This window comes from Cheilinus undulatus, linkage group 21 (genome assembly GCF_018320785.1).
Source record: "Cheilinus undulatus linkage group 21, ASM1832078v1, whole genome shotgun sequence".
Taxonomy (NCBI): domain Eukaryota; kingdom Metazoa; phylum Chordata; class Actinopteri; order Labriformes; family Labridae; genus Cheilinus; species Cheilinus undulatus.
Window position 1 is genome coordinate 9,274,325 of NC_054885.1, and position 10,995 is coordinate 9,285,319.

General features: G+C 40.6%; 1 protein-coding gene across 1 annotated transcript; it reads left to right on the plus strand.

The window, feature by feature from the left end:
- The first annotated feature begins 6,568 nt into the window (after positions 1-6,568).
- LOC121529614 (H-2 class II histocompatibility antigen, E-S beta chain-like) lies at positions 6,569-10,271 on the plus strand. Its single transcript, XM_041817556.1, has 6 exons — positions 6,569-6,638; positions 7,016-7,288; positions 7,608-7,821; positions 8,004-8,071; positions 8,315-8,428; positions 9,874-10,271. The coding sequence occupies exons 1-6, from the start codon at positions 6,584-6,586 to the stop codon at positions 9,897-9,899; spliced, it is 750 nt and encodes a 249-aa protein (XP_041673490.1). The 5' UTR covers positions 6,569-6,583; the 3' UTR covers positions 9,900-10,271.
- Positions 10,272-10,995: the final 724 nt, after the last annotated feature.

The window sequence follows — 10,995 nt, forward strand, 5'->3', positions numbered from 1 at the left end:
AACACTGAACTATAAACAGCCGCGAACAACTGAGAACCAAACACTGAACTATAAACAGCCAAGATCAACTAAGAACCAAACACTGAACTATAAACAGCCGCGAACAACTAAGAACCAAACACTGAACTATAAACAGCCGAAAACAACTAAGAACCAAACACTGAACTATAAACAGCCAAGAACAACTAAGAACCAAACACTGAACTATAAACAGCCAAGAACAACTAAGAACCAAACACTGAACTATAAACAGCCGCGAACAACTAAGAACCAAACACTGAACTATAAACAGCCAAGAACAACTAAGAACCAAACACTGAACTATAAACAGCCAAGAACAACTAAGAACCAAACACTGAGATATAAACAGCCAAGAACAACTAAGAACCAAACACTGAGATATAAACAGCCAAGAACAACTAAGAACCAAACACTGAGATATAAACAGCCAAGAACAACTAAGAACCAAACACTGAACTATAAACAGCCAAGAACAACTAAGAACCAAACACTGAGATATAAACAGCCAAGAACAACTAAGAACCAAACACTGAACTATAAACAGCCAAGAACAACTAAGAACCAAACACTGAACTATAAACAGCCAAGAACAACTAAGAACCAAACACTGAACTATAAACAGCCAAGAACAACTGAGAACCAAACACTGAACTATAAACAGCCGTGAACAACTAAGAACCAAACACAACTATAAACAGCCAAGAACAACCAAGAACCAAACACTGAACTATAAACAGCCAAGAACAACTGAGAACCAAACACTGAACTAGAAAACAGCCAAGAACAACCAAGAACCAAACACTGCACTATAAACAGCCAAGAACAACTGAGAACCAAACACTGAACTATAAACAGCCAAGAACAACTAAGAACCAAACACTGAACTATAAACAGCCAAGAACAACGAAGAACCAAACACTGAACTATAAACAGCCAAGAACAACCAAGAACCAAACACTGAACTATAAACAGCCGAGAACAACCAAGAACCAAACACTGAACTATAAACAGCCGAGAACAACTAAGAACCAAACACTGAACTATAAACAGCCAAGAACAACCGAGAACCAAACACTGAACTATAAACAGCCAAGAACAACCGAGAACCAAACACTGAACTATAAACAGCCAAGAACAACCAAGAACCAAACACTGAACTATAAACAGCCAAGAACAACCAAGAACCAAACACTGAACTATAAACAGCCAAGAACAACTAAGAACCAAACACTGAACTATAAACAGCCAAGAACAACTGAGAACCAAACACTGAACTATAAACAGCCAAGAACAACTAAGAACCAAACACTGAACTATAAACAGCCAAGAACAACTAAGAACCAAACACTGAACTATAAACAGCCAAGAACAACTGAGAACCAAACACTGAACTATAAACAGCCGTGAACAACTAAGAACCAAACACTGAACTATAAACAGCCAAGAACAACTGAGAACCAAACACTGAACTATAAACAGCCGTGAACAACTGAGAACCAAACACTGAGATATAAACAGCCGTGAACAACTAAGAACCAAACACTGAACTATAAACAGCCAAGAACAACTGAGAACCAAACACTGAACTATAAACAGCCAAGAACAACCAAGAACCAAACACTGAACTATAAACAGCCAAGAACAACCGAGAACCAAACACTGAACTATAAACAGCCAAGAACAACTAAGAACCAAACACTGAACTATAAACAGCCAAGAACAACTAAGAACCAAACACTGAACTATAAACAGCCAAGAACAACCAAGAACCAAACACTGAACTATAAACAGCCAAGAACAACTAAGAACCAAACACTGAACTATAAACAGCCAAGAACAACCAAGAACCAAACACTGAACTATAAACAGCCAAGAACAACTGAGAACCAAACACTGAACTATAAACAGCTGAGAAAACCTGAGAACCAAACACTGAACTATAAACAGCCAAGAACAACTAAGAACCAAACACTGAACTATAAACAGCCAAGAACAACTGAGAACCAAACACTGAACTATAAACAGCCGTGAACAACTAAGAACCAAACACTGAACTATAAACAGCCAAGAACAACTGAGAACCAAACACTGAACTATAAACAGCCAAGAACAACTGAGAACCAAACACTGAACTATAAACAGCCAAGAACAACTGAGAACCAAACACTGAACTATAAACAGCCAAGAACAACTAAGAACCAAACACTGAACTATAAACAGCCAAGAACAACCAAGAACCAAACACTGAACTATAAACAGCCAAGAACAACCAAGAACCAAACACTGAACTATAAACAGCCAAGAACAACCAAGAACCAAACACTGAACTATAAACAGCCAAGAACAACTAAGAACCAAACACTGAACTATAAACAGCCGAGAACAACCAAGAACCAAACACTGAACTATAAACAGCCAAGAACAACCAAGAACCAAACACTGAACTATAAACAGCCAAGAACAACCAAGAACCAAACACTGAACTATAAACAGCCAAGAACAACTGAGAACCAAACACTGAACTATAAACAGCTGAGAAAACCTGAGAACCAAACACTGAGCTATAAACAGCCGAGAACAACGAAGAACCAAACACTGAACTATAAACAGCCAAGAACAACTAAAAATCGAACACTGAACTATAAACAGCCGAGAAAACCTGAGAACCAAACACTGAGCTATAAACAGCCGAGAACAACTAAGAACCAAACACTGAACTATAAACAGCCGAGAACAACTAAGAACCAAACACTGAGCTAAAAACAGCCAAGAACAACTAAGAACCAAACACTGAGCTAAAAACAGCCAAGAACAACTAAGAACCAAACACTGAGCTATAAACAGCCAAGAACAACTAAGAACCAAACACTGAGCTAAAAACAGCCAAGAACAACTAAGAACCAAACACTGAACTATAAACAGCCAAGAACAACTAAGAACCAAACACTGAACTATAAACAGCCAAGAACAACCGAGAACCAAACACTGAACTGTAAACAGCCAAGAACAACTGAGAACCAAACACTGAACTGTAAACAGCCAAGAACAACTAAGAACCAAACACTGAACTATAAACAGCCGAGAACAACCAAGAACCAAACACTGAACTATAAACAGCCGAGAACAACCAAGAACCAAACACTGAACTATAAACAGCCGAGAACAACTGAGAACCAAACACTGAACTATAAACAGCCAAGAACAACCAAGAACCAAACACTGAACTATAAACAGCCAAGAACAACGAAGAACCAAACACTGAACTATAAACAGCCAAGAACAACCAAGAACCAAACACTGAACTATAAACAGCCAAGAACAACCAAGAACCAAACACTGAACTATAAACAGCCAAGAACAACTAAGAACCAAACACTGAACTATAAACAGCCAAGAACAACTAAGAACCAAACACTGAACTATAAACAGCCGTGAACAACTAAGAACCAAACACTGAACTATAAACAGCCAAGAACAACTAAGAACCAAACACTGAACTATAAACAGCCAAGAACAACTGAGAACCAAACACTGAACTATAAACAGCCGTGAACAACTAAGAACCAAACACTGAACTATAAACAGCCAAGAACAACTAAGAACCAAACACTGAACTATAAACAGCCAAGAACAACTGAGAACCAAACACTGAACTATAAACAGCCGTGAACAACTGAGAACCAAACACTGAACTATAAACAGCCGTGAACAACTAAGAACCAAACACTGAACTATAAACAGCCAAGAACAACTAAGAACCAAACACTGAACTATAAACAGCCAAGAACAACTGAGAACCAAACACTGAACTATAAACAGCCGTGAACAACTGAGAACCAAACACTGAACTATAAACAGCCGTGAACAACTGAGAACCAAACACTGAACTATAAACAGCCGTGAACAACTAAGAACCAAACACTGAACTATAAACAGCCAAGAACAACTAAAAATCGAACACTGAACTATAAACAGCTGAGAAAACCTGAGAACCAAACACTGAACTATAAACAGCCAAGAACAACTAAAAATCGAACACTGAACTATAAACAGCTGAGAAAACCTGAGAACCAAACACTGAACTATAAACAGCCAAGAACAACCAAGAACCAAACACTGAACTATAAACAGCCAAGAACAACTGAGAACCGAACACTGAACTATAAACAGCTGAGAAAACCTGAGAACCAAACACTGAGCTATAAACAGCCGAGAACAACTAAGAACCAAACACTGAACTATAAACAGCCGAGAACAACCAAGAACCAAACACTGAACTATAAACAGCCAAGAACAACTGAGAACCAAACACTGAACTGTAAACAGCCAAGAACAACTGAGAACCAAACACTGAACTATAAACAGCCGAGAACAACTAAGAACCAAACACTGAACTATAAACAGCCAAGAACAACTAAGAACCAAACACTGAACTATAAACAGCCGAGAACAACCAAGAACCAAACACTGAACTATAAACAGCCGAGAACAACTAAGAACCAAACACTGAACTTTTATTCATTTATTTAGTTTTTTTCAAGTTTTATGGATACGGAGTTGCAAACATGGATTTTCCTGTTCTTACGTGAAGCTTTAATTCTGACGTGATTCTGAGAGAGTAATTTTTCTCTAAAAAGAATCAGTTCTTCTTTTTCAGTTTAGAAGAGTTTTCACCACTGTTCCCTCTAACGGGGTTTTCTGCCCGATTGCGCACTGCTCTCCACCTCTGCACAGAAAATTTTTAAAAAGTAGCGCACTCAAATATCTCTGGTTAGTTTTCATTGTTTTTTCTAATATGTGCTGTGATCAAAAGTGCTTTAATCCTCAGGTTTGCTGGTCCTGTAGCCTGAGGTTTCTACCTCATACCTGAGAGATGTAGAGTGTGTCTATCATATAATACATCAGCAGGGCCTGATACTGACAGCTGCCGGATGCAGGTGGATTCCAGCCACAGAGCGTGCTTCAGTGAGTTGAATTTATCAGCGTCACAAACTCCACCTCCCTCTAACTGTGCTCTGCTCTTAGTGCCAGTGTGTGTGTGAAATTGATGGTTGTTTGAATGACTGGTTTACACATACAGGAAATGACTGCCATGTGGCCGAGTCTGTCGATGCGACCATCGTGTGTCTTTGCGCAGACACTTTTGGCTTCATGCCGTTCACACAGCAACGCAAACCCTAACGCCACTCACAGACAGACACACACAAGCTAACGTGTTGGAGTAGACCTGAGGGTTCCATCTGCAGAGGAGGGAAGGATTCAACACAGAAGTGAACTTTACTCCTGCTTTAAAGCTCCTCTTTGACCATGGTGCATACGTGCGTCAATTCTGTCAATATGAATAACAGCTCCCCCCATCTCTCTCTCCTCAGCGAGCTGCAGACTGTTAAAATTTTGTTTTATTAACCTTCGACTTCTATATTTTATCACAACAGTCCCCCCTAATAATTTAACATCAGTATATGAGCTCTTTATAAAAACCTTTGTTACGTGCAGCGTTGCAGGAAATATTACAGATTTAATGTTTATTGATAAACTGATCAAAAACATTATAATATCTCTTAAATCCTGATAACTGATCAGCAGGGCAGAGAGAAACAGGCAGACAGGAGCTGGAATAAAAAACTTCTACAGAGTTAAATCAGCTGATTACATCTTTCCCATGTGTTATCTTAATTTACCCCTTCAAATAATCTGTTATTTACATAAACAATTATTAATAACTTCAACATTAAATGGATGTTTATTTTATGTAAATACAGTGCTTTAAAGAATGAATCTGGCTAAATTGATCTACAATGAGACCAGGAAAGACCTATATCAAAAGGATTTAATCCCTGATGTTTCTAACAGTGTGATTTCTCTGTAATGTGCTGTTTCACCTGTGCAGGTAGAAGTCTTTTAGGAGAGCTGACTGTGATTATGTTGATGAACCATGGGAACAGAGCATGTGCTTTGTCTCATCCATCATTAAGCTTCCTGCCTTTTTATATGAAACTACAAACTTTGATAATGTCTGCTTTCACCTGAGGACTAATACTAGTAGGTTAGAATCACAGTTTACTTTCACATTTTAAAGGATTGTAAATCCTTGAAATGTGAACCTTGATTATATTAAACAGGATTTCCAGACATCATAATTTCAACAAGCTAAAACTGAGAGTGGCTTATGGATGAATGAATGGTGAAATTCATGACTTGAACAGTGATAATTGATCATCATAGTTAGTCTCTTGTAATGATATTTGGGGTTGGAGAGGTGCTGCCATGGTGCTACCATGAAGACGTAATGTACGTATCAGATATCGCCCACAGTTGAGGAAGTAGGGGCTCAGGGGAGTCGAACATCTGCTCAGGAGTTTAAAAGTAGAGGGAACACGGGTGTTCATTAAAGTAAGACAAGTAAAACCTAAGAACTTCTGCTTCCTCTGGTCTGAGCAGACTTCAGCCAGTCAGAATTGTCTGGCTGGTAACAGGTGATGGTGATGATGTCATCATGGTCTCTAGTTTTAGAGCGTGCTCAGTCAGAGTTAGTCAGTGTTTGGAGAGTTCACAGAGGAACATGGCTTCAACTTTTCTCACCGTCTCACTGCTCTACATCAGCCTCAGCACTGCAGGTAGGATCAATACTGGTCAATACTGATCAATACTGATTAATACTGATTAACACTGATTAATACTGATTAATACTGGTCAATACTGATCAATACTGATTAATACTGACTAACACTGATTAATACTGATTAATACTGGTCAATACTGATCAATACTGATTAATACTGATTAATACTGGTCAATACTGATTAATACTGATCAATACTGATCAATACTGATCAATACTGATTAATACTGGTCAATGCTGATTAATACTGATCAATACTGATCATTACTGATTAATACTGATTAATACTGACCAATACACTATACTGATCAATTATATATTCTCATTAATATGCAATACTCATCAGTAATCAGTGTTGTTGTTTGTTCTCAGGTGCTTACATGAGTTTTTATGAGTATCGTTGTATTTTTAACTCGACTCAGCCAGACAACATTGAGTATGTTGTCTCTTATTACTACAACGGACTGGAGCTGATCAGGTACAGCAGCAGTGCGGGTCATTTTGTTGGATACACTGATTATGGAGTGCAAAATGCAGCACGTTTAAACAACGACCCTTCAGAGCTGAGCAGGAGGAGAGCTTCAAAGGACAGATACTGTCAACACAACATTGGAATCTACTACAATAATTTCCTCTCTAAATCAGGTGAGTGTGTGTGTCTGTTCATCTCTGTGTTTATTCATCTGTGAATAAAACCACTGATTATAGTTTATAGAATAATAAAATCACTTTATTTCACTAACATTTACAGATCAGGTTACATTTAATCAGATATCAGTCAAACAAAGACTGTCTTTAACTTATAAATGTTTAATAATTATAGTTTAATTTTAGTCAGTATAATCATCTGTTTGTATGAGAGAATCTGTGTTAGTCCTCATCCTCAGCTCTCTGTCACAGCCTGCTGGTCAGACTGGAGTATTACACTCATTACACTGAATAAATAAATGACCTTGTCCTCCAGTGAAGCCCCAGGCCAGGCTGCACTCTGAGGAGCCCCCTGCTGGAGGACACCCCGCCATGTTGGTGTGCAGCGTCTACGACTTCTACCCCAAACAGATCAGAGTGACCTGGCTCAGAGACCAACAGGAAGTCACCTCTGATGTCACTTCCACTGAGGAGCTCGCCGACGGAGACTGGTACTACCAGATCCAGACACACCTGGAGTACACGCCCAGGTGAGTCCACCTCCAGATACAGCAGCTGGTCCAGGGACAGATCCAGGACCAGGTCAAAGACTAGGTTGTTTTAAACCTGAGATCAGGTCCTGGTTTAGTTTGATACAGAGCAGACTCAGGTTAACCCAAGTCCAGGTCCAGGTGTTCAGTGTGACCCTGATCTGGTCTACTGTCTCTAACAGGTCTGGAGAGAAGATCCAATGTAAGGTGGAACACAAGAGCCTCGACGCACCTCTGATCATTGACTGGGGTAAGAACCTGTCTGTCTGCTCACCTGTCTCTCTGGTCTCACCTGTCTCTCTGGTCTCACCTGTCTGTCTGGTCTCACCTGTCTGTCTGGTCTCACCTGTCTCTCTGGTCTCACCTGTCTGTCTGGTCTCACCTGTCTGTCTGGTCTCACCTGTCTCTCTGGTCTCACCTGTCTCTCTGGTCTCACCTGTCTCTCTGGTCTCACCTGTCTCTCTGGTCTCACCTGTCCCCCTTCCATCCTCAGACCCGTCCATGCCAGAGTCAGAGAGGAACAAGATCGCCATCGGAGCGTCTGGTCTGATCCTGGGTCTGATCTTATCTCTGGCTGGATTCATCTACTACAAGAGCAAGACCAGAGGTAGACCACTTCAGACCACTTCAGACCAATTTAGACCACTTCAGAGAAGTCTAATCCAGTTCAGAACATTCTAATCTGGTTCAGACCTGTCCAGTATTTATCAGTAGTAATCTACCAGTATGTGCTGAATACCCAAAGACTGTAGGGTTTGTTTAACCAGTGTTGACTGGACACTGGTCCCCCTGTGGGTCTGGACTACTGTTGGAGGTCTGGATGTGGTAAAAACTTCAGCAGGGCTTTGGGTACTGATGGTTCTGTGGGTCTAGAGGGGACCAGCCTCAGGAACCAGGTGGCAGGTCACATTACAGTTAGGACCTGGTGTCCAGTTTTAGTCTCTGGTAACATGATCAACATCTACACATTCAACAGGCCGTCCTACTGCAGGTAGAGGGTCTAGAGGGACAGGTGGCTCTACCTGGTTTACCTGCTACCTGGACGACTCTACAGGTTTTACTGATTGTCTTGTTAAAGCAACGGCTTTGGTCTGTGCTGCTGGTGGACTCTCATGATGCATGGAGTTCGTGTGGCTCCGACGTCTTGGTCTCACCGGATGACTGAACGTCATTGTCACAGGGGTAAATATTCCTCTATTCCTCCCAGCATTGTGAGTATTCTCCCTAAAATTCGCTCTCTTTGTCTCTTTTAATCTCCAACTACAACCACTACTACCACTTCCTCGTCTCCTCGACCAGCGGTGTGTCTTCAAACTCTCCCTCTCCAAAACTTTGAACAGAAACACACCCACAAATGCTGCTGGGATTGAAGTTACTCATGTCCGCCACCTCCTGGTGTAAAGTAGTAACAACATTAGGCACCATATTAGCTACAGCCTGTTTAATTCAGCAATGTTGTGACTTTGGTGCTTAAAGGGTTAAGACCTCTAGCGTAGGATTGGACACAAAACTTTCCAAACAAAACTGAGCCATGATCATCAAATCAATTAATCAATTGCTCACTTAACATTCAGTTAATAAGATAACACTCAGTTAATTATCCCGGACGAGCCCCCACTTATGTTAGGACCTTTTTACAATCTAGGAGTTACTAAAATAAGTAACATCAGTTTTAAAATTAACCAAGAGTAACAAACAAAAAGTCCCAAACTAGAACAACAAGAGTTTCAGACATTTATTTACAATGAAAAGAGGTAAAAAGAAAATAAAACTTAGTTGATCAAGTGATGAACAAAGAGAAAAGTTTGCTAACGAAGAACTGACTAATACCAACATTCTCTAGTTTGTAGTCTGCAGGAGTTCTGATGGTGGACCCCAGAGGTTTTATGGTACCTAGGTCTTTGGTCCTAGACCCTCCTCTAAGCTCTAGCACTGGTCTGATCATGAGACCACGTCTAGAACCAGCTCAGACTGGTTCAGATGGATCCAGATCAGTTCTACCTGTGTGGTTCCTGATGATGTCATTGATCTGGTTTCTTCTCTCTAATACAGGGAGGATCCTGGTTCCCACTAACTGATCCTGGTCCTGGTCCTGGTCCTGTGTCCAGAGGAGAATAAACTGCGCCTACTGCTTGGCTGGTGTAAACCCTGATCCTGGTCTGTTCCTGGTTCTAGTCCTGGTCCTGATCCTGGTCCTGGTCCTGTGTCTACAGCAGAATAATCTGGACCTTCTGCTTTGCTGGTGTAACCCCAGACCCTGGTCTGTCCTGGGTCTGGACTCTGGACTGTGCTTCCTCTCAGTGCTTCCTCTTTTCTCTTTGAATCAGTCTGATAAAGGATCAATAACTGCTGATTGATCAGGTATAATCAGGAGACTGGAGGCTGTATCCATGTGATTATTAGATTTTTCTCTGTTCTGGACTGAATCCTGAATAAACCTTCAGAAAACCTGGCTGTGGATTTATTGATCTGGTCTCAGTAATCAGGTAGTCCCTCATCAATAACTGATTAGATTATTGATCAGTATGGTTCCTCTTCATCTGGTGCAGGTTGTCTTTTAGATGTGAGTTAAATAAAGACAGAGGATGGAGGACAGGAGACTGGGGCTCAGAGAGGAGCTAGATACAGGGACTTACAGTAAAGAGTCATTTAGTAGAACAGACTCGTTCATGAACGGCTCACATTAAAGGGTCGTTTAGTAGAACTGACTCATTCATGAATGGCTCACATTAAAGAGTCATTTAGTAGAACAGATTTGCTCATGAATGGCTCACATTAAAGGGTTGTTTAGTAGAACAGACTCGTTCATGAACGGCTCACATTAAAGAGTCATTTAGCAGAACAGACCTGTCCATGAATGGCCCACGTTAAAGATTTGTTTAGTAGAACAGACTCGTTCATGAACAGCTCAAATTAAAGAGTCATTTAGAAGAGCAGACTCATTCATGAACAACTCATATTAAAGAGTCGTTTAGTAGAACAGACTTGTTCATGAACGGCTCATATTAAAGAGTTGTTTAGTAGAACAGACTCGTTCATGAAGCTGTTAAAAGGTCTCAGTCCCAGACTCCTCCAGACTCTGGTCTCAGTCCTAGACTCCTCCAGACTCTGGTCTCAGTCCCAGACTAATACAGTAGGTAGTTTTATTTTCTAAAATGTCTGAGTTCTGGTCCC

Coding starts and splice junctions, on each gene's coding strand:
- LOC121529614 (XM_041817556.1), top strand. CDS start 6,584: ATGGCTTCAACTTTTCTCACCGTCTCACTGCTCTACATCAGCCTCAGC. Junction 6,639..7,015: donor CATCAGCCTCAGCACTGCAG/GTAGGATCAATA, acceptor GTTTGTTCTCAG/GTGCTTACATGAGTTTTTAT. Junction 7,822..8,003: donor CACCTGGAGTACACGCCCAG/GTGAGTCCACCT, acceptor TGTCTCTAACAG/GTCTGGAGAGAAGATCCAAT.